At 52.9% G+C, this 23,110-nt stretch overlaps 2 protein-coding genes across 16 annotated transcripts in view; both read right to left on the bottom strand.

The window, feature by feature from the left end:
* Nucleotides 1-11: 11 nt before the first annotated feature.
* Nucleotides 12-12,064, bottom strand: NCKIPSD (NCK interacting protein with SH3 domain). Of its 5 annotated transcripts, none has more exons than XM_024244648.1 (13): nt 11,774-12,064; nt 9,032-9,141; nt 8,477-8,681; nt 8,174-8,264; nt 7,416-7,909; nt 6,191-6,361; nt 5,933-6,019; nt 5,707-5,845; nt 5,510-5,590; nt 5,189-5,317; nt 5,011-5,103; nt 4,698-4,870; nt 12-916 (listed from the first exon to the last, which is right to left on the bottom strand). In XM_024244648.1, the coding sequence occupies exons 1-13, from the start codon at nt 11,942-11,944 to the stop codon at nt 713-715; spliced, it is 2,148 nt and encodes a 715-aa protein (XP_024100416.1). In that variant the 5' UTR covers nt 11,945-12,064; the 3' UTR covers nt 12-712. The 5 variants fall into 5 exon arrangements, with proteins under 5 accessions (XP_024100416.1, XP_024100415.1, XP_063578170.1 ...); XM_024244647.2 differs by having other exon boundaries at nt 8,174-8,285; nt 11,774-12,053; XM_063722100.1 differs by having other exon boundaries at nt 8,174-8,285; nt 9,032-9,169; nt 11,774-11,876.
* A 2,094-nt stretch (nt 12,065-14,158) lies between these two features.
* Nucleotides 14,159-23,110, bottom strand: part of IP6K2 (inositol hexakisphosphate kinase 2) — a 29,970-nt gene continuing 21,018 nt past the window's right edge. For 2 of the 11 annotated variants that reach the window (XM_009239038.2, XM_024244422.2), the window contains 5 exons: nt 21,256-21,584; nt 19,126-19,351; nt 17,448-17,623; nt 15,664-15,839; nt 14,159-14,926 (listed from right to left, as the gene is read on the bottom strand). In XM_009239038.2, the coding sequence (XP_009237313.1) occupies nt 14,426-14,926; nt 15,664-15,839; nt 17,448-17,623; nt 19,126-19,351; nt 21,256-21,457 (1,281 nt within the window). In that variant the 5' untranslated portion in view covers nt 21,458-21,584 and the 3' untranslated portion in view covers nt 14,159-14,425. Of the gene's footprint in view, nt 14,927-15,663; nt 15,840-17,447; nt 17,624-19,125; nt 19,352-19,441; nt 21,588-23,110 lie in introns of those variants that run through there. The other 9 variants (XM_054552175.1, XM_063722101.1, XM_002813776.4 and 6 more) reach the window with 6 other exon arrangements.

The raw sequence follows: 23,110 nt of genomic DNA, 5'->3' as shown, positions 1-23,110 counted from the left end.
AGGGAAGCCTGTTTCCAGATGCCTGTGATTTATTTCCAAAGGAGAGCTACAGCACATAGGAAAATACACATGGCTTTTCAGTCTACATTTTTACAGAGAAAAGAGATTCGGTCATTGGCTTTCTCAGTGCCATCATCCTGTTCCATGAGGCTCCAGGATGGATGGCCTGTCTCCAAGATCCCACTTTCAAAGCAGCAGCTTGGCCAAGGCCTCTGGGGGTAGGAGTGAAGGGCAGCGACCCCCATGTGGGGGTAGAGGGGAGGACATGAGCAGCACTCACTGCAAAGCTAAGGCAAAGAATAGAGCTGGTGGGAGATGCCTCCCCTCACCCCAGGGGCATGGCTTGCTGAGTCCCAGGATACAGACCAGGAGAGGTGGGGATGGGGGTCTGGTCCAGCCTGGAGCGGCAGCAGGACTCTGAGTGTACACATGGGTGTGGGGTGAAGAGGGGGGCATGCTGAAGAGGAAGCCTACCAGGGTATAGAGGGGCTTTAGCTTGCATATTCCCCCTGCCCCAGAACAGCTCCCAGACCATGGTCCCCAATCCTACACTTGGCCCCTCTTGTAAGTTCTACTTCAGGTGGGGGGTCCTGCTCAGGTTCCTTCTGCCACCTTATCCCCTCCCACTGTCAGTGCAAAACATTCTCAGGGCCAAGCCCTTGAGTCCCCTGCACACTGACTGGAGCTGCAGGGAAGGGAGGACAGCAAGGTGCTAGCTGGGAGCCTCCCCCAGCACCGGGAATTCCTTGCACATCTCTCGGACAATCATGCGGTCCATCTGGCACTGGGGTGAGGTCTCCTCCTCATTCAGGATGCGTCGCAGTATGGCCTGCAGGTCGGGTAGCCGGTGGCGGTGCTGCAGGTAGGGTGTGGTGCGGACTACAGCATGCATCAGGGAGAGGTACTCCATACGCAGCTGTGGGAAGAGCAGGCCAGCTCAGGGACCCCAGGGAGGTACTACAACCACCACTGGACAGGGACAGGACCCCACTGTCCCACAGACCCCAGGGCTGTGGACCTGAACATCAGGGCTGCATCCCCAGCACCCACAATATATCTGGCACAGAATTGGTCTTCAGTAGTTTTTGAGTAAGTGAATAAATGAATCATCCCAGCCCAGACAGCCCCAAGTATGTGGCCTGCCCAGGGAAGTCCTGCCCATCCTTTGAAGCTGGGTCTCTCAAGGTGCCTCTGTCTATCAGTCAGAGGCCCTCTGCTTCTCACCCTATCCTCTCTTGCCCTGGAAGATCTCGTGCACATTCACAGCTTCAAATAGTGAACCACTCTCATACCTCTTACCTAGAACTCCCCTGTGAGCACCAGACAAGAATATTCAACTGCCCACTTGTCATCTCCTGCACATGTGACAGACCTCAAATCCACATACCCACCATCCAACTCATGATCTTTCCCATCCTCCGAGAGTTGAAGGTTTTCTCATGTTCTTACCTTTAGAAAGAGCACTGTTGCCGATTCAAAAGCACAGGCCTGAAATATGGTGTCCTCTTTGCTTCTTGTCTCCCACATACCTCATATCCAAGCCATGTCTAAGACCTGGCCATCCTACCTCCTACATATGCCCTGAATTCATCTCCAACAGCCTCTCCTCCCACCTATACTCCCAGCACCTCTGGCTGAACCAGTTCCAACAGCCCTTATGATATATATATATCATATCATTTTTTTTTTTTTTTTTTGAGACAGGGTCTCGTGCTGTCACCCAGGCTGGAGTGCAGTGGCACGATCTCGGCTCACTGCAACCTCTGACTCCTGGGTTCAAGTGATTCTCCTGCCTCAGCCTCCCAAATAGCTGGGATTACAGGCATGTGCCAAAATGCCCGGCTAATTTTTGTATTTTTTTTTTAGAAGAGACGGGGTTTTGCCATGTTGGCCAGGCTGGTCTCAAACTCCAGACTTCAAGTGATCCACCCACCTCGGCCTCCCAAAGTGCTGGGATTACAGGCATGAACCACCGCGCCCGGCCAGCCCTTATGACTTGACAGCTTGTTCTCACAGAGACCCCCAATCCACTGACCTGATCTAGCACTATGTCTGCTTCCCTCAATATCCCTCATTTCTCTTTTTACCTTTAATTAGAGGAATAATACCAAAACCTCCTTTAGGCAGCACACCCTGCTAAGTCCCAGCCCTGGGAGTCATACTGAGGTGCCTGCACATCAAATGCCAGTGTCTAAGCTATAGACAAATGCAGAGCCATGTGCAGGCCTGAATGTCATTCACCACCACAAACCTCAAGTGGACACGCAGCACTGCCTGAGCCTCCCGCTGCTTTTCTCTGCTGTGTCACTCTCCCTTAGAGTAGTAATAACGTCCACCTTCTCTGTCTTTGAAACCTACCTACCTCGTCAGCTGGCCTTGTGCTTCATAGAGAATACAGAAGTAATCTTGCAGAAACCCGTCTTTCCCCTCAGTACCCACATCTCACCTGTCCCTACCAGAATGAGCAGCCCTAGCTCCTGTCCATGTGGGCCTGGACCTGGACTCTCCCCTCCTGCCCCATCCACTTGACTCCTGTGGTGGCTCACCATCTCCAACACATCATCCATCTCTCTGTGCTTGGTGGATCATTCCCTCTGGCTCAGAACATGCACCATCATCCCTACCATTTTTGTTTTCGTTTTTTAAAGAGACAAGGTCTGGCTTTGTTGCCCAGGCTGGAGTGCAATGACACAATCGTGGCTCAATGCAGCCTTGACCTCCTGGGCTCAAGTAATCTTCCCACTTCAGCCTCCAAAGTAGTTGGAATTACAGGTGCATACCACCAGGCCCAGCTAATTTTATTTTTTACTGTTGTCCCTCAGGCTATACAGGTCTCACTATGTTGCCCAGGCTGATCTTGAACTCATGGACTCAAGTGGTCCTCCCACTTCGGCCTCCCAAAGTGCTGGGATTACAGGCGTGAGCCACTGCACCTGGCCAACATCCCCCATCTGTCACCCAGGCTGGAGTGCAGTGGTGTGATCTTGGCTCACAGCAACCTCCACCTCCCAGGTTCAAGCAATTCTCCTGCCTCAGCCTCCCAAGTAGCTGGGATTACAGGCTCCCACCACCATGCCCAGCTAATTTTTGTATTTTTCGTATGTTGTATTTTTAGTAGAGACCATTTTGGCCAGGGTGGTCTCGAATTCCTGACCTCAAGTGATTCACCCACCTCGGCCTCCCAAAGTGCTGGGATTATAGGCATGAGCCACCGCGCCTGGCCAATATCCCCCATCTTCAAAACACTCTCCCTGGCCAGGCGCGGTGGCTCACACCTGTAATCCCAACACTTTGGGAGGCTGAGGCAGGTGGACTGCATGAGGTCAGGAGTTCAAGACCAGCCTGGCCAACATGGCGAAACCCTGTCTCTGCTAAAATATAAAAATTAGCTGGGTGTGGTAGTGGGTGCCTGTAATCCCAGCTACTTGGGAGGCTGAGGCAGGAGAATCACTTGAACCCAGGAGGCGGAGGTTACAGTGAGCCAGGATTGTGCCACTACACTCCAGCCTTGGCAACAGAGGGAGATAAACAAACAACAACAAAAAAAAACAAAAAAAACTCTCTTTATCCCCTTGTCATCTCTCTCCAGCAACCTCCCTCCCATTTTTCTCTTCCCCTTAATAGAAAATTCACAAAAGTTGTCTCCATTTACTGCTTCCAATCCTCCCCTCATTTCTACTCCCCAATAACTTCAAGCTCTCTCAAACTTTCATTCAGACTCTCCTCCTTGCACCCCACTGACACTGCTTGTCAGGCACCACTGACCTCTGTGTGGTGAATCCAATGGCCAACCCCAGTCTCGCTCAGGCTCCTAACAGTATAGAGATGGCTGATCATCTTCCTCTAAACATGTGGCTTTGGGCTCCTGCTTTCTTGGTTCTCTTCCTGGGTCTCTCCCTAGTTGTTTCAGCTGTGCCCAGAGCTGCAGCCCGAACTTCCCGCTGACCTGCCTATCTATCTCATTTCTGAGGCAATCACATTGTCACAGGCTTCCCATCGTATCTCTGCATAGACAACTCTGAAATCTCTCTCTAGTCTCAACTCATTCCCCACTGCCTCCCTGATGCCCTCGGTACCTGGGTGTCTAGCAAGTATCTCCTCATTCTTGACACATTCAAAACACAACTCTCTATTTTCCCCCAAGAAGTTCTCCCAGCCTCCCCAACTTCAAAAATCAGCACTTCATCCATCTAGCTGCTCAAGATAAATCAAGCGGCAAGCCCTGCCAGATCCACTTACTAAACACTCCACAGCTGGCCTCTTCTCGCCACTGCCACTGCCATGACCTATCCCATCCCCACCCCATCCATGCCACCTGGACCACTGCGGCTGCTTCCTCCCCGGCTGGCTTCCACTCTGCTGGCATGCAGTTGATTCCATGTGGGATGTTAATCACATCACATTCCCCGGTCCTGAGATCACAACCTCTTGCTGCAGCCTCCGAAGCTTTGTGTAAACTCCATCCTCCATGCCTCATCTCCCTCCACTCCCTCCTCTCCAGGCTCCTCCAGCCGCACCACCTCCAGATCACCTCATGGCTGGCTCCTTTGGGTCTTGGTGCACCTATCATGGCCTCCTACACTTACCTGGTTCCAGCAGTGGCCTTGCCCCCTCATCTCCACTCAATGTCATGCCCCCCACCATCTTGTTTCAGTTTCCACACAGTGACCCCCCCTGCTGCGGCCACCTCCAGGCACCTTGTCTCCCGGTGACAGGTCTGCGATGTGCCGCACAGTGATGTCAATGAGAGCCATCATGTCTGTGTGGTAGAAGATGGCAGCTGTGGCCGGACTGCCAAACACGTCCTGCAGGAACTTGAGGACAGAGTGTGGTGGCTGTGGCTCATGTTTGAAGATGCGCACAGGGTCATCTAGGAGACAGGGGTCACAGCGGTCAGGGTGGACCCTGTGGGGGTCCCAGAGTCACCCCAGGGGGTTACGGGAGTCATTGCAGGGGTCATGGAGTCACAGGGCATCGAAGTGGTACCCGCACAGATTCCCGGGCCCTCACCCCCTCTGTTCAGGAGCAACAACAGCTTCTCGGAGAAGATCTTGACATTGGCGTGTTTGCTCAGGGCAGCCATGATGACATTCTGGTCAGCAGCTAAGGAAGGACATGGGTATAGACGGGGTGCTGAGCCTGAGAGCCACCATGTGCTCAGCCACCGCCCGGCCAGGCCCCACCCCACCTGGCAGGTGCAGGTTGAGAGCCAGAAGCAGGTTCACGCAGAGGTCCGGCAGCTGCTCTGTGGTGTCCAACGGCAGCCCATCCTCGACGATGCTCAGTAGGAACTGGGCGAAAGGCGTGCCCAGGTGCTCTGGGAAAGGGGCGCACAGAAGTCTGCAGCCCCATTCCCCCCGACCCCTGCACCACCCACCCTTCCTGGCTTTCTGTGAGCCTTGGGGACAGCCTCTCCCTGCTAGGCTGTGTAGTCAGCAGGTCCCAGGCCCTCGGGCAATGGGCCCTGGCTTAGGACCTGTGATCAGCTGGTCGGCGACTGCATTCTTACCATAGTGTGCATAGGGCACTGCCTCTCCCATGGAGAAGACCATGGCCAGGATGAGGGCAGAGTAACAGAGTTTCTGGTGGTCTGGGGGGACAAGGCAGGCAGTCAGAGTCCCCAAAGATGGCAGGAAACCCCAGCAGATGGCAGGAACACACTCCAGATAGCAGGAAGTTCCCTCCTACCCAGCCCTCCAGCCTCACCCTGCGTGTCTGTCTGCATGTCCCTCGCCAGCTCTACAGGCAGCACGGATGACACAAGCGTGGAGATGATGGCTGCGTCCAGGCTGCACATGGCGCCGAAGCACTTGAGGAGCAGCAGCCGCAGTGATGCTCGGTGTTCCTGGCAGGGAACCCTGTGTTCTCAGTGCTTGGAACTCCCCCACTATCTAGGTCTCTCCATTACCCCTCCCCTCCATCCTGCACATACCATTTGGTAATAGGCCACCAAGGCCAGGACAGACTCGAACTCGTTTCTCTTGCACATTTTCTTGCAAACTTCAGGGTCTGCATCAGTCTACAGAAATGAGGAAGTGAGAGCATCAGCCACCATGAACAGAGCTGTGCAGCCACACAAGAGAGGGCTGAGCACGTATGTGTAGGGGAGACTCCTAGCACTGTGAGGGATGCTACAGGGCGGGGGCCACTGTTCCCCATGTGGGGTATGTGTGTGGGACCCCACCCTTACCAGAATATGTAGCAGCTCCTCCAGGTAGCAGCGGATGACACCCTCATCCTCATATAGTGCCCAGCTGCGCTGCTGCGCGTCATCCTTCCGTCGAGCCAGGTCTGCAAAGATCACCTCCAGCCTCTGCTGGTCGTGGCAGACCTGCCCTGAGGGCAGGGCCGTGCTGAGGTCCTAGTGGGAGAGGGCAAGGCATGACTCAGCACACTCCTTGCCCTCATCATCTCCAGGGAGCCTCCAAGACCTGGAGAGTCCATCTGTGGACTTTTACTCCGTGAACTCAAGTCCCTCCTGGCCGACACTGGACAGGGGGCTCAACTCCGGTCTTGACCTCCCAGGACAGGAGTCAACAGGGGACTCATCTGTATGGGGTTTTCAACAGCTTGCCTCTCATCCCAGACCTGGATAAACAGCCCCAACTAGGAGGGCCATGAACTCTGTCACTGCCAGAATGTGACTCTGAGACCTCACTCTCCCATTCCACACAAAATGGCACAGGCCTGTCATCTACCAACTTGCCACATTTTCCTTGAACCCTGCTGACCAGGCACTAGCTGTTGTGCCCAGCACAGCCAAGCCCATTGGCCCACTCCCCAACACCCAAACCAGAAGTGTAAAAGGAACCATGGAGCACTAAAGAGGGACCTGTGGTCTGTCTGACCCCCATCATGTATGCTGGGCTCACTGCCCCCATCCTGCTCATGAGTGCCAAGGCTCCCACCCATCCCATGATGCCCACACACCTCACTCCCTCTCATCCAAGTCAGCACCTAGGACTCCATCACAGCTCTCCCAGAACCCATGTCTCTTACTGCCAAGGTCAGCAAGGCACTATCCTCACCCATGCCGTGTCCATTCCTTCCCTGCAGCCAGATAGAACTCTTGGCCACCTGCATCTGGTCTTATCTGTCACCTGCCCCAGGTCTCACCTCCTCCTACAGCACCCACTCCCTCACCCCCTGTGTTCCAGTCCTGCAGGCCTTGTTCCACTTCCTCCCACGAGCCAGGCTCAGTCCTGCCTTGTGGCCCTTGTCCAGGCTGCGCATCTGCCTGGAATGCTTGTCCTTCCTTTCTGCTTCAGAAATCAGCTCAACGTCCCCAGTGCCCAGCACAATAAGAGCTCAGAGCCAGAGCTTGAGAAATACCTGTAATGTACAGGCTGGACAAGTGTGTGACGGTGGGAACAGGGTGGGTAGCAGGGTGGCCCTGCTGTGCCGCCCACCCTCACCTTGCCCTCTACGAGTGAGAGGAGGACCTGCTCCATGACTGGTGAGCTGGCTGGCACCGAGGCCTGGATGTGACCCACTATGACGCCGATGGCCACCCGGCATAATTCGTGGCTCAGGCCAGTGTTTCTCCGCACCAGCTCCATCAGCTCGGCCCCAATGGTCCTGGGCACAGCCGCCTCAGCTGCTGCCTTCTCCTCTGTGGTCCCCAGGCTCAGTGTACCCAGGGCTTCCAGGTCATCCGAGGCTGAGGTTGTACCAGTTGCCACTTCTTCTTCTGCAGGGGGTTCAGGTGCTGATGCCTTGGAGGGAGGGGGCTGGACTTGGGACACGGTGGTGTGGGTGCCTCGGCGGGGCACAGGTGGGGGTGTGGGTGAGCAGCTGGAGCCTGGTTCAGATGGGCTGGAGCCAGTATAGAGCGTGTCCAGGGAGGTGCTGCTGACTGAGGAGCCGCTGGACACAGAGTTACCCCCGGAGAGCGTGGTGTTGTGGCCACCTGCGAGCAGTGAGTAGAAGCTGTGCCAGGGCAGCCCCCTGGAAAACCATACCCTTCACAGCCCAGATCCCCTGTCCCCTAACACAGGGCCTAGTTTCTCTGCTAGGCACTGTCTCCTCACAAAGCCCAGAGCCCCTAATTGCCCCAAAATGGGAGTCCTGTCCTCTTCCCAAACTTAGAGCCTCCATTTCCCTGACACAGGCAGAACAACCATTCCAAGCATAGGGTGCCTCCACCTGAATCCCCCTAACCCTGCCTTCTTACCACTCCCAGAGGCCATCAGGGCCTCGTGGTCTCGGCGCTTCACTGGTGGGGGCGGTGTGGCGGGTGCTGCTCGGCGAGGCTGTGGTGGGATCTGGGAAGATGGAAGTGGGATCTGGAAGATGGAAGTAGGATCTTGGAGGACAGACTGACATCTAGAGCGGCAGCCAGGCTCGGGCCCTGAGCCCTGGCTGTGGGCAGGACTATGGCTCTGGGCCGCATCACTCCTGAGTGGACCCCTTGAGCCTCTGGATGAATCCTCAAGTCCCACCCACCTCCCTTCTCCACAGTGTCCTCACCACACACCTGGTAGAGTCCTCCATCTGCCCCAAGATGCTCAGAACTGGGTAGGCTGTGCTGCCGCTCGAACCCAGCTCGACACACCCCATTGGGCTGCCTGGCCGCAGCAGCATCCAAGTGGTGGTCACTGGTTGATGGGGTCATAACTGCAACACTGGAGGCTGAAGGGCCTCTGCGTGACAGGGTCTCTTTCCGGTGGTGGATCAGCTTCCTGATGGAGGGACAGGAAGACTATTGGGGGGTTGCATCTCACAGCTCCAAGTCCTCATATGCCCCTGTGGGATGCTGGGACCCCATAGCCCAGGCCCCTCAGACATCCCCATCTCCTCCATGCTCCACCTCAGCCTGCAGTACCCCATACTATCCTCAGTCCTGTGCTCTGCACACCCCTGGTGCTCACTGAAGGACCCGACCCCACCATGCTCACTGGGAGGTGCCACTCCCCCACCACCCCTGCCAACCCTCGAATTTCCCAGGCCCACCTGCCCCATGACACTCACTGAAGAACCCCACCCCACCATGCTCACCAGGAGGTCCCACTCCACTCCCCTCAACACTCACTGGAGGACTCCACGCTGTTCCAGGCTGTACTTGCCACCATCCCGCATGGCTGTGTTGTGTACAGCCTCGATGGCCCGGTCAATGGCCTGGAGGACATCCTGCTCCAGGCCCTGGGGGGGCAGGGGACAGCAGTTAGACCTGAAGGCCAAACGGAGGTGCTCAGCCCAGACCCAGCCCGAGATAGAACCCAGGGCAAAGAACCAATATAGCTAAAGCCTGGAATGCTAGACATAGCACAGAAAGTTGAACCAGAATATGGAATGGGGTTCTCAAACTGTATCACTCAGGGAGCTGAGGCCCAGGGTGACCCCCATGCTGCCACATTACATATTAGGTCCTGATCAGGATTTTACCCCACAGCAAGGCTCTTGGCTAAGATGTTTCTGAAAATCAGAGGTCTAAAGCAAAAACATAGCCCAGGGGCTCCCAGCTTGCAGCCAGGAGCGTATACCTCGTCTATCCCTGGTCTTGGCTCAGAGCCCAGGTTGAGATGCCAAACAGGAAGTCTCCAGTATCTGGAATCCTTAATACATCACTCTGCATCTTGCTGATCTTTCACAAAACCAAGGGCATACCCCAGAACAGCCCTGTCCTTGTAAGGGCCCTCTGTAAGCCCTGGGAGCTGAGAATGGGTCAAAGGGACTTACCCTCCCCAACCCTGCTGCTGGCCCTCATCCCCACAAGGTGTCTCATTAAGCTTCCAGACCCGCCCTGGGAAGCAGTTCTGTGTTTGTGGCAAAGGATAAACATAAGAGAGGGGCCTAGCCCCTGTTCCATGCTCTGTACTGCCATCCCCAACATTCCAGGGGTCCAGTCTACTCTGCCTATCTGACATGGGGAGTGTAGGGTAGCAGCTATCAAACCAGCTACCCCTAGCCCTCCCCTGGCCCTGGCACACGTAGTCCATCAGGCTACATAGGAGCCCCAGAGCTGAGATGAACTCATTCCACCATGGGTTCGAGAAGCTTCCCTGACAGGGACAGACAGGTGGGCACAGAGGTCAGCAAAGCCCTCCAGGTGGTATGAGGTGTGCCAGAGTGCAGGGAGAGAAGACAGGGGGACAGAAAGACACAAAGACACACACACATACAGAGACAGAGAGAGAGAGAGAGAGAGAGGGAAAAAGAAAGGAATGGGGAAAGAGAGGAGCTCAGAGAGGAACGGAGAGGCAGACAGAGGGAAACAACGCAGAAAGAAACAGAGCCAGAGCCAGAGTGTGGGGGGAGCCGGAGGAAGAAACAAAAACACACACATGTGGAGTCGGAAGGACACAGGCAGAGAGGCACAGAGTCGCAGCAATCCAGACAGAAAGACACGCAGAAAGAAACAGACAGTGACAGAGAAGATGGTAGCCTCTCTGCCCTCCCCAAACACCTTGCCCCACTGGTCCTGGCTGGGGGCAGGGGACTCACAGGCCCTTGACCTATGCCCAGTAGGGGAAGAGACAGGACTTTTCCTCAGAGGCCTTCAGTGAGACCCCATTCCCAAAAAGGTTGGGTCTGACACACTTACCGGGTCTGACACACAGCAGCCATGGTGTCCACGGCCCCCACTCCCACCCCTGGCATTCCTAGATGGGATCACGCCAAGGGTCTATGAGGAAGCCCCTAGGCCCCCAGGGCCCATCCTCCCTGGTAAGAACAGATGACACTTCCAAATTTATCCCGTTATTTCTGTCCTGAACTGGGCTGGGACAGGATGTCTCCTAAAGGATAAGGACTAGGACGGGGCGGGGGTGTCTGGCACAGGCCCGGCAGCTCTGGGCCCTTCTTCCCCCTGTGGTCAGAATAGACCAGCTGGAGATACCGCACCCCAACCCCCGCAGCAGGGCTACTCTTAGGGAAACAGGAACTGGGACTGCAGCTTCCACTGGAAGGAAATGGGGCCACGGTCAGACCAGGGGAAGCTATAAGAACTCACTTCGTCACAATGGGAGCAGTCCCCACTCCAGGCTGGGAACAAGAAGGGATGGAGCCCCTCACTTTCAAAGGAAGAAAGTTTGAGAAGCCAGGGTTGGGGAGTGGAGGGAGCAGTGTCAGACAGTGTCAGCAGGGGCATGGGTCCTTGGTTCAAATAAGGTTGGGAGAGACTTAAGAGCTTAGAGGGTGGCTGAACACAGGCTAGTAAAAGACACTGAAGTACCAAAGCTTGGGTGTCGCATAGGGGATGGAGGTGTCTATGGCTCTAGGGTCCAAGTTGGGGGGTTGAGGACCTCGAGGATGGCTGGGGAAACAGGTGGTGTCCAAGGTGGTCCAGGTCTCAGTGGTGGCTCCAACGGGAGGCAAGGTGCGGGGTTGGGGGAAGAAGGAAGGGAGGGAGGGAGTGAGGGAGGGAGGTTAGTTGTGGGGTCCTAGGAATCCAGAAAAGGGGCATATTAAGGATCTGGGGTCTCAGGGATTTGAATAATTGGCCAGGATTCGGTGGGGCTCAGGGTCGCCATTCAGATGGCGGACTCGATACTGAAGGGTCTGGGGTCCTGAGGAGTATCAGTCCCAGAGTTAGGCTTTTGGTCGATCGGGAGTTGGTCTGTCAAGGGCCTGGTCTTTTGTGGGTGATGCTGACTCTTGGGGTCTCAGTCCCCGTGGGTACGGGGGTCTCAGGGTCAGGTTCTCAAACTCCCTGTCTGATAGAGGTCCTGGCCTCGGGTCCCGGAGAGGGTGGGCTCCCTGGGTCGGTTCCCCGGGGCTGTGAAGGGGTCCTGCCCCAGGGGCGCGGAGGCCGGGCGGGAAGGGGCGCACTCACCTGCAGGCGGCGCAGGTAGGCTGGCGGCACGTAGCCCGTCTCACCACTGCGCGCCCGCGCTGCCAGCCACCAGTGCGCGCTGCTTCGCTCTAGCACCAGGAAGGTCTCGCCCGCGGTGAACGCCAATGCGTTGGGCTCCGCCGAGCGGAACGCGTACAGCGCGCGGTACATGGGGCCGGGCAGGGCAGGTGCAGGGAAGGTGGCAAGGGCTGCGAAGCCACAACGCCAGGCCGGGAGCGCCGAGCCGCGCCGCGCTCGCCCCGCCCCGTGACACACTACGCAGGCGCGCGCGCGCCCGCCCGTCGAAGCCGCGCCCCGGGCTGTATCGTTCCACGCATTGGAGAGCAGCGCCCCCGCGCGGCCCCAAGAGGTGCGGCGGGGCTGGGGTCGACAGCTCGCTGTCTCCTCTGGTCCCTCCCGGCTCCAGGCCCCTCATCCCCGGACCCCGCACCCTCACTCCTCACCCCGGCCTCGGCTTCACCCGTCCAGCCCTCTGCTCCCTTTCCCCGCTTAAGTCCGAGCGCTGCGTCCCGTCCTACCTCCCGGTGAAAGCGCGCTCCGCTCGTAGCAGGTGCGCCCCTGCCGCCCTGGGGCAGTGGGTCCCATCTACTAATTGCAAGGACGGCGACCTCGAAAGGATGATCTTGCTGATCCGACACTTGGAAGCCCCCGCGGGGCCCGGCTCTCGGTGTGTCTAGGCCTCACCACCTCTCTTCACCGAGTGCCGGTGGTGGCCAGTGGGGAGCAAGTGTGGGGAGAAGGGGGCCATAAAAACGGAAACCAGGCGGGGCTATTCCCTGTCTAAAGCCCTCCCATCTTTGCTCCCCACCCCTACTCCTTCTCTCTCTTCAGCCATGGCTGGTTTTCTCTATGTTGGGCCTTTGCATATTCTGTTCCCTCTACCTGGGATACTTTTCCCTTCCCTCTCCTATAGTATTTGTCCGTCAAGCTCCCACCCCATCAATCGCTATCATCTTGCTGTGTTTTGTCTTTATAGGACTTAAGATTTGCGATGCCCCTTTCTGAGAGCATAGAGGAGGGCTGAAAGAGGGAGTGGGGTACCACGGTGGCCTTAAGAGCCTATTTGGTCCACCCAGCTTTCCAGTCAGCCCAGATCTCCAGGTATATGAAATCCTTGTAATAAGAGTGCCTGGAAGACCCAGGGAAGAGGCCCTCAGGGTCCTGGAGAGATGGTGGCTGAGAATGGTTCAGCTACACTCCACAGGAAGCCTGAGCCCAGGAGTGGGGAGTGTACAGGCCAGTGTGTGCAAGTTTTCTATTTTTATCTGTATTTATTTTTTGAGACAGGGTCTTGCTCTGTCATCCAGGCTGGAGTGCAGTGGAGTGCAATGATCAAGCTCATTGCAGCCTTGATCTTCCAGGCTCAAGCCTACTGTCTCTGAGACTACAGGCATGCACCACCACACTCAGCTATTTTTTTTTTTTTTTTTTTTTTTTTTAGTAGAGACAATGTCTTGCTATGTTGCTCTGGCTAGTTTCAAATTCCCGGACTCAAGCAGTCCTCCCACCTTGGCCTTCCAGTGTTGGGATTACGGGTGTCATCCCGTAATCTGTCTGACCCAGTTGCCTATTTTTAGGCCTAAAGTACATAGGCCTAGTGTGAAGTTCAGGTGAGGGGTAGAACTGCTAGAAACTGACATCCAGACCCTGCCTTCTCTGCACCAGGTCTGGCTCTGCAGTTCAAGACCTCTCTTGGCCCTTCCTCCTCCCAGAAGCCCTCCTGGGGCAGAGCAGAATCTCAGGGTCTGTGCTGTCTGGGACTGCCTGAAGAATGAGACTGGTGAAATTGCAATGGGGACTAGTGCTGGGCAGGAGTGGTGACAGGTGGTGTGGCCAAGAGGACCACCCTACCTACCCAAACACACCTTTTTATGGTACCCTCCATCACCTGGGCCCCTTTACAACACAGTCCATGGCTGCCAATGGACCAGACCTGAGGCTAGAGACCCTAGTATTGCTTCCAGGACATCTATCACAATAGCCAGCCAATTAGCTGCTGCCAGTGGCATAGGAGGGATTAAAAGCTGGACCCAAGGTTCGGATCACCTGCTATCTAATTGGCTTAAGCTGCATACGGCCCATGAGAAGACCTGTGTCAAGCGTCAGGTGGTTTTTGGATAGAGGTGCTGAGACACTCAGCCAGCACAGACCCCAGAAGGTATGTAACTTGGGGATCCTTTCTGGGTAACCTTCAGGGTGCTGGGTTGGAGACTGTACACCATGCCAAGAGGTTGTGCTGACTTTAGGATCCATGGGGTGGGGGTGGCAGCCAGGAGAATACTGAGCCAGGGAGGTGGTCACAGCATGTGGTGAGGCTTGGGAGGGGGACTGCCTGCCCTTGGAAAGAATGACAGGAGCACTGTATACAATAAACAAAAGATTTGTATTAGAACATATACACTCAGGGAAGAAAGAGGTATCATCATCAAATGTGGAATGTTGAAGAAATAGTTAAAATAAATAGACTCCAAGCACAGCTGGGACTGGCTCAGGCTGGGGCTCACAGAGGCCACTGCACATCAGCTCCAGGCTGCAGGAGCCACCACCTGGCCATACTGGCCTCCTCCCTGACGCAGCACAGCTGTGCCTGGGACACAGAGTCACTCTCAAGTACTAGAGCAGCTAGCAAGCTCACTCCCCACTCTCCTCACTTATCTCTGTGACAATGTCTATCAGGCTCTGGAGCCCGAAGATATAGCCAGCATCCTGGCCCTCATGCACCACAGTGTCCTCGCCATACAGCCTGCAGGTGGTGTGTGCAAAGTCGATCATGCGCACATCTACAGAGCTGGCGCCGATGGGTTTGTAGGCATAGGCACCAGCAGACTCATCAGCTGATTCCTCTGACAGGTCCTCCAAATCCTCAGCATCTGAGTCCAGGACCACTTCGGGCCGCTCCTTGCCATCATAGATGACCAGCAGAGAGCTTGAGTAGAAGCGGTAGGACTCCTGTCGCTCCAACACTGCCTTGAGCTCAGTCAGCTTCTTGAGCACAGGGCCCAGGAGTTCACGACGCAGGTACCGCCCATTGTGGAAGAACTGGAAAAGTGCCTCCTTGAAGCCCTGCACTGACAGCTTCCGTCCATGGTACTTGTTCATGAACATGAGCTGCCCACTGCCTGCTTGGTACACCTGTAGGAGACAGACCAGCAAGTCAGAGGCTGAGGGCCTGGGCGGGGGCAGGGTGGTGTGGTGGTGGCGGCATGTGACAGTCCAGATCAGATAAAGTACACCAGTCGCACATGAGCCACTGTCCACTATGCTCTCTGATCAGCCCCCACCTGGGATGCAGCCATCCAACCTGGGTTTGGTCATTGTGCCCCAGCACCCCACCTCAACATCTGGGTCACTGGAGAGGACCTAATCCTTTTGCCTTCCTCCCTACTACTATCCACAGATTCTGGATTCAGCCAACCAGACCAATCTGAGAGAGGATCATGCAGGCATGCGTGCTTTCTTTTTTAACCAAAAAGCAACAGACTCATGTAGGGTCAAATCTGGAATCTTTTTATTTTGAGACAGTCTCGCCGTCGCCCAGGCTGGAGTGCAATGGCGTGATCTCAGCTCACTGCAACCTCTGCCTCCTGGGTTCAAGCTGTTTTCATGCCTCAGCCTCCCAAGTAGCTGGTATTACAGCCGTGCACCACCACGCCCAGCCAATTTTTGTATTTTTAGTAGAGACAGGGTTTCGCCATGTTGCCTGGGCTGGTCTCAAACTCCTGACCTCAGGTGATCCACCCACCTTGACCTCCCAAAGTGCTGGGATTATAGGTGTGAGCCACTGCACCTGGCCTGGAATCTTTTGAGCAAACAGGACTATACCAGGGTGGGGAACTGACAGCCACTGGATGCCCTAGCATCCCCCTCACCTGCATGCCACACACACGCACACCAATGACTGCAGATGTGCTCTGCTGACATTTTCGGATCTGGTTGGCTGCCTTCTCCTCTGAAGCATCATCACCATGTTGTCGTGTGCCCATCTTGAGGTCAAGGACACAAGGCACCTCGTAGCGGGAAGTCAGGTTTTCCAGTAAGATAAATTCTGAGTAGTTAAGAATAATACCCCCAAAAGGAAGTGCTACTGCATGGGTCCTTGGCACTCTCAAGGTACAGTGCCTAAATGCAGTGACCCAGAGAAGCCTGAACCCACAGGAGACTCCATTAGTCCTGCCATCCCCGACACAGGGAGTCCAGAGCTGACTAGAAAGCCAAGAGACACCTTTACTTCTTGTCAGGGAACTGGCGTGGAAGCAGCCTGCACCTGGACTCAACAGAGGCCTGGGCTCTTCCTGCCTGGGAGACACACACGCCATCTTCTGAACTCTTAGCTAAGTGTAGGACTAGGGTCCAAAAACAAAGTCCTCAATTACAAGTAGAACATCAAGAAAGTTCAGTAAATCCTGTAGCCTTAAATGTGAACTGGAAATATCAGTATAAACTCATGAAAATACTTTTCTCTTTAAACATCTGCTTCTCAGCTGTGTGCACTAAAAAGGTCTAGAAACAATGACCAGAAATAATGAGTGTCTCTAGTGCACAGACCATTGTCTCATCATTTCCCATTCAAGGAATCAGTGCTCCCTAGAGCAGAAACTGGTAAACTATGGCCCAGTGCTTGCTGTTTATGGCCATAAGCTAGGAATGGTTTTTACATTTTTAAGAGACCAAAAAATAGATAAAAGGCTAGGCGTGGTGGCTCACGCCTGTTATCCCAACATTTTGGGAGGCTGAGGCAGGAGGATCACTTGAGCCCAGGAGTTTGAGACCAGCCTGGGCAACATAGTGAGACCTTACCTCTACAAAAGGGAGGGGAGGGGAGGGGCGGGGAGGAAGAGGGCTGGGCATGGTGGTTCATGCCAGTTATCCCAGCACTTTGGGAGGCCAAAGCAGGTGGATCACCTGAGGTCAGGAGTTTGGACCAGCCTGGCCAACATGGTGAAACCCTGTCTCCACTAAAAATACAAAAATGAGCCAGGCGTGGTAGCGGATGCCTGTAATCCCAACTATTTGGGAGGCTGAGGCATGAGAATCACTTGAACCTGGGAGACGGAGGTTGCAGTGAGCTGAGATCACACCACTGCACTCTAGCCTGGGGGACGAGCAAGACTGTCTCAAAAAAAAAAAAAAAAGAAAAAAAGAAAGAAAAGAAAAAAAAGAGAGAAGAAAGAAGAAAGAAAAGAAAAGAGAAAAGAAAGATTTCCTTATGCACAGCTCATGTCCCAGTGGCAGTCTGGTGAACCAGGACTGAAAGGTCAGTTTCCTCACCCAAACACCCCAGCCCTTGGCAGGTGAGCAATGTTTTGAGACTTCTGAAGCGTTTGAAAACAGGGAGCAGCTCATTGCCCTCTTCCTCTAGGTTACCTAGGCTAAAGCCCACCTGATGCAAGCTGGCCCCTTCATGAGGCACCCCTCACCTCCCAGAAACCCATTATACCCCACTCCTCATCATCTGCACTCCTAGGCCAGTAGCTGCCCTGAGGAAAGTGATTATTTGCCCATAATTATCATACAGGGTGTCCTGGAATAACCCAGGTAGGAGAAACTCAACCTTGACTATAAAAACTCAACCTCTCTCTCCAAGCTCCAAGGGACTTCCTCATTTCCTCTCCTCTTACCCTCAAATGCAGAGATACCTGTGAACAAAGGATACTGTACTGGTTCCGATGCTTTGCATTCTCCTTCATTCTCTGTAACTGTTGCTGGTGACATTTCATGCTCCAAGGGTTATAGTGTTTAAGCTGGGAACTTATATTCCCCTTCTTCTCTACAGTGTAGTACAAGACTTCAGATTTCTTAAGCCACTCAAATTCTTCTTCTAACTTATGGCTATAAAGAGATAAGGACCAATAAATCAGTATGTCCTATCAGAATTCAGAAGGCCGGGCATGGTGGCTCATGCCTGTAATCCCAGCACTTTGGGAGGCCGAGATGGGCAGATCACTTGAGATCAGGAGTTGGAGACCAGCCTGGCCAACAGGGTGAAACCCTGTCTCTACTAAAAATACAAAAATTAGCCGGGCGTGGTGGTGTGCTCGGGAGGCTGAGGCAGGAGAATCACTTGAACCCGGGAGGCAGAGGTTGCAGTGAGCCAAGAAGATCGTGCCACTGCACTCCAGAGTCTGGGCAACAGAACAAGCAAGACTAAAAATAAATAAATAAATAAATAAAATAAAATAAAATAAATAAATAAATAAATCCAGGGTTAAAGCACAAAGAAACTTTCTTTTTTTTTTTTCTTTTTTTGAGATGGAGTTTCGCTCTTATTGCCCAGGCTGGAGTGCAATGGTGCGATCTCGGCTCACTGCAGCCTCCCGGTTCTAGAGATTCTCCTGTCTCAGCTGGGACTACAGGCGCATGCCACCACACCAGGCTAATTTTTGTATTTTTAGTAGAGACAGGGTTTCATCATATTGGTCAGGCTGGTCTCGAACTCCTGACCTCAGGTGATCCGCCCTCCTTGGCATCCCGAAGTGCTGGGATTACAGGCATGAGCCACCGCACCTGGCCAGAAACTTTCTAGAGTAATAAAAAGTGACTTCTTGATGTGGTGGTGGCTTACCGTGTAAACATCTGCCAAAACTCTCTAAACATTTCAAATGGGTGCATTTTACCATATGTATACCTCAAGAAAGTTGATTTTAGAAAATAAAATTAAGGGACCAGTCAACCACTATTTTCTACAGCAAAAAGAACCTAAGATCCAAGATCAACCCCTGCTCCCCAGCCCCGTATGTGGAGAGCCTTCACTGCCCTCTTCTAGGCAGTGATACCACGTAGCCTCCAGTACAACCAGGTTCCCCTGACTCCAAAAGCTGGCAACTGGGAAAATAGGAACTGAAATTCCATGGGACTAAGTCAACTTACTTAGCTACATTAGATGTACTTTAATTTATATATACTATTTATATTTTCACAAGCTTTGCCAAGGTGCAGGAGTAGGATGGCCCTGCTTAGGGGGATTGCTGAGTTTCAGGGATGCCCAACTGCCCATTTTGTCCCCCACCACTGGTGAACAACCTGAGGTAAAAGGATGGCTCCTCTCTTGGTCACTGCTACATCTCCAGAACACAGCCTAGCACAGAGCAGTCATAGAAGAGTGAGTGAATCTCTTACAGCTGCCAATGCAGCTGTTTACCCAAACTGGCATGATCTAACCAGAGTCAATTAAACAAAGAGAGGCTGAATATGCCATGTGGGAATTGGCCACTGAATGACAAGGTACCTACTAAATCCACTTCAGTCCTTAGCTCCAGGGAACTGGGCTGTAACCAAAACCCCCAACACTTCCCCTCCCACGTGGCCCAGAGTTGCCCTCTGTCTACACTCACCTCTTCATTTTCTCCTCTTTACGGTGCTGGCGCACCCAGTCCTTAGGGGTCTTTTCTGTTTCTAAGACATGATGTTTTTTGTTTGTTGTCCACCTTAGGAGCTTACTTTTTGGTTCACAGTCTGAATTATCTACAATGTCCACAATTCCATGGTCCCCTTTCAATGGATATGCTATTAGACACAAGTTCCTGTCTTCATCTTCTTCAAAGCGCACAGATACCACACCTGGAAGGGGGTGAGGAGCAGAAAGAACTTTTAATTTAGCAGGAGGAAGCGTTGTAAGTAACATGATTGTAACATTTGTTTTTTTCTTACCCAGTTCCTTAGTCTCTATGTTGCCAGAGGCCCCAAACTCATCTGCAAACTTAACAAATATCAAAACAGCTAGAAAAGATGACACCATACAAGACAAGCAATTAGGGAGCAAACATGGCTGAGAGTCTTCCTCTCTGATGTACTCAACGAGGCAAGAGCCAAAGAATTACAAGACACATTTTTCCATCATTAAAAATATTTATTAATTTTTATGTAATTCTTCTAATCCTAAAAGACTGAAAACATTGCTCTTTATAGTTTGCGGGAATTTTTAATGCCCTAAACAGAAACTCCAACAGCCTCATGGCTTGCTTTAAAGCAGAGCCTGAATACAGGGGGAACACAGGTTTGCCTGAGGGTTAAGAAGCATCCAAGAATAAGGGAAGACTGGGTAAGCAAAGCAAAATAAAGGGGCAAACAAAACCACACAGCACAAGACACCCTAGCAAAGGCTTCCCACAGTGCCCCCACGCAGGTAGGCACCCAGGCCTTTTGTTCTTATAAAATATGTTTTTATTGGTCTTTGCAGTCTCACGTCACAAAATAACAAAATGAACATAAGGCAGATAGAGCTGGTTGGGGAACACAGACATGTGATGGCCTTGAAAGCAGCTTTTCCCCTTAAGTCTCTAGAACCTGCCATGAGTAATTAGACAGTCTTTGAGGATGGGGCTGTCAGGTGGGGGCGTTTCAGCAGGTGCCGACGAGCGCCTTACAAACGACTGGCTGAACACCTTTCCTCCCAGGCCTCTCTGCCCCAGCATCACTCAATCTGCTCAGTCCTCGACTGCTGCAGGGGAATGCGTGCTCAGAGAGAGATGACACTTCTGAGGTGGCCCCCAGCTCTGGGTGCAGAGGAGCCGGGGTGGGGGATTCAGGCCACACTTCCCTGTGGCCACAGGGGAAAGGACCAGGGGAAAAAATGGGGGCAGGGACGGCCAGCTAACAAGGGGCCTTTGGCTTTGTCCTGAAAAAAAACAACAGAGAAGGACCAAGTGAGGGCCCACAACTCCCCCATCCCCACCGCAATACACATGCATATTCAGAGTACAGAGAAAGGCACCCAGTACATTCTGTCCTTAAAGACAATGTTTCAACAGTCCCAAAAGAACCTAAGTTGTTCTAGAGTCCTTTATGTAACCAGGTAATGCACATTTAAAATTAATTTCTTTAATGGATTCTTACTTGATTTACAAAAGACTCCCCCACTCCCCAACAAAGACCCCACCATGCTGGTGGCTGCTGATGTCCCCTATAAAATACATTATAAAAAGAAATAAAAAATTATCATATGTGAATCGAAGGGTTGCTTTCATATAGCAATTTTGGGGACATTCTGTAATAGCAAAGGGCTTGGGCTAATCAGCACAGGCCTCCCACTCCTGCATTCCATCTGACTCAACCCTGCTCCCCAGCCTACCTAATCACCCGGGCTTCTGGTTTCCTGGAGGACAAAAAGCAGGCGGCAAGTATTCTGGGTAAAATCCTCCCAAAGTCTTCCCCCACTGTCCCCACAATGGGGGACTATGGGTTACTGTGATCAAGAGACACCTGAACATAAAACACAACTACACTTCTACCAAAATCAAACTCAAATCCACAAAACAAAACAGAATTGAGCAATCTTACCAGGGCTTGAAAACTGAGGGTGTGAGATGCTGGGCTGAGGGCCAGGAGGAGGAGGAGGAGGAGGGAGGGAAAGCACAGAGTGGGAGGGAGTGAGGGCTCCAGGGATGGCTGCCAGGGCCTTCCATGGCCACGATCTCTCACATCTCCTCGCCAGTGTGGCAACCCCTCCAGCAGCTGGGACTTACCTTTGTACTGGGGAGTGAATTTGCGCATCTCAGCAGGGAGGGTCTCGTAGAACTGATGTTCCCTTGGGACCAGGGGCTTGCACAGGGTTGTCTCATTGAAGCGGAGCACGCATGAGTGCCCCCCGACCTGGTGGACAAAGGGCTCCAGAAGGACGCCTTTGGCGCGGGGCTCCACATCCATCGCCCTGAAGGCTGGGCTCATCCTCCGGGCGCAGATGGCGGGGAGATGGGGGAGGCAGCGGAGTCCAGCGGCCAGTACGTCTTCCGTCTGTTGTTTGTCTGTGTGTCCCTCTCGTCTTGGCTCCTTGGCTTGTTCTGGCCAGGACGCTCTGCTGGAAGCAAACACAATGATGACATGGGGGTTCGAAGTAGTGTGGGAAGTGCCTTAGAGCTGCTCACCCTGCTCCTTCAGCAGAAAGACAAAGACAAACAGTCTAAGCTCTTGCGGGACTCCGCCCATGCCACCCACCTTGGCCCCGCCTTCTCCGACAGAAAAACAAAAACACTATGAGCTCACGGGGTGGGGTTAGATGCAGACAGGCAGGGAATGGGTTCCAGGGGCCCTAAAAAGGCAGAGGTCCCACTACGGTGTTAGAAAGCCACTACCGCAGGCAAAACTGATGCCATGGTGAGGTGAAATCACAATTTCAAGCCTAATATTTGGATTAAATCTTACCATTTTCTAATAAGAGTGGCAAGCTTTAAGTGGATGATGCCCAGGTCTCCCATTAATTATATATATATATAAAATAAATATATATTTATACATATAATAAATATATATATTATATATATAATTTTTATATATATATTATATATATAATTTTTTTATATATATAATTTTTTTTTTTGAGATGGAGTCTCACTCTATCGCCAGGCGGGAGTGCAGTGGCACAATCTCGACTCACTGCAACCTCCGCCTCTCAGGGTTCAAGCCATTCTCCTGCCTCAGCCTCCCGAGTAGCTGGGATTACAGGTGCGCACCACCACGCCCAGCTAATTTTTGTATTTTTAGTAGAGACAGGGTTTCACCATGTTGGCTGGCATGGTCTTGATCTCTTGACCTCGTGATCTGCCCGCCTCGGTCTCCCAAAGTGCTGGGATTACAGGCGTGAGCGACCGCACCCAGCCCCATTAATTATATTTTTATAAAATGCATTTAAATATAGGGAAAACCTGCTTACTCATTATCTAGTAAGACTCATTATTTACTTGTCCAGGTTGTCTACCCACACTGCTCCTGCCCAAGGCCAAAGACAAGCCCCATTAACCTTATTAGCAATGGAGCTTGGGTCCAGCTTTAATGATTAACATCTGTATCTAAAAACAACTGATCAAGGCTAGTTAACTCCATTTAAAAAGATGCACAGTGTTCTAGGTCACTATTTTTATCAGTTCTATCCTGATCACCAAAAGCTGGTACACACCTTTAAACCAAAGTTATGCTCTTGGGGCAATCAGGGCTCGCATCCACTCACTCAGCCACGCACTGGATGCCGCATCAATGAAGCACATTTCTGTATGCACCCTGTTAACCGGTTCAGGCCATGTCACACTCATTCTCCATTTTGTCTAATTTACAAATTAGGCAGTCTCTACTAGCATTACTTACAGGGCTTGAGTTACATTTCAGTATCTGTACAGGGATTTTACTGGGAACTCCTTCAGTTCCCATGACTCCAACTGAGAGAGGAGTGAGGATGGGTCTGGAGATGCGCCCTCTGTCCTCTAATGTGGGGAAAGCACCTATTATGTATCAGGCTCATGACAGGAATTTCTTATGTCGTTTGGTCCTCATGACACTTTCTTTGAGGTAGACACTACTCTCCCTATTGCAAACAATGAAGGTGATTAG

This window comes from Pongo abelii, chromosome 2 (genome assembly GCF_028885655.2).
Source record: "Pongo abelii isolate AG06213 chromosome 2, NHGRI_mPonAbe1-v2.0_pri, whole genome shotgun sequence".
Classification (NCBI taxonomy): Eukaryota; Metazoa; Chordata; class Mammalia; order Primates; family Hominidae; genus Pongo; species Pongo abelii.
This window is presented reverse-complemented; position numbering and strand designations above follow the sequence as displayed.

Coding starts and splice junctions, on each gene's coding strand:
- NCKIPSD (XM_024244647.2), bottom strand. CDS start 11,944: ATGTACCGCGCGCTGTACGCGTTCCGCTCGGCGGAGCCCAACGCATTG. Junction 8,682..9,031: donor GAACAGCGTGGAGTCCTCCA/GTGAGTGTTGAG, acceptor TCCCTCCATCAG/GAAGCTGATCCACCACCGGA. Junction 5,104..5,188: donor TCTCAACCTGCACCTGCCAG/GTGGGGTGGGGC, acceptor GTCCTTCCTTAG/CTGCTGACCAGAATGTCATC.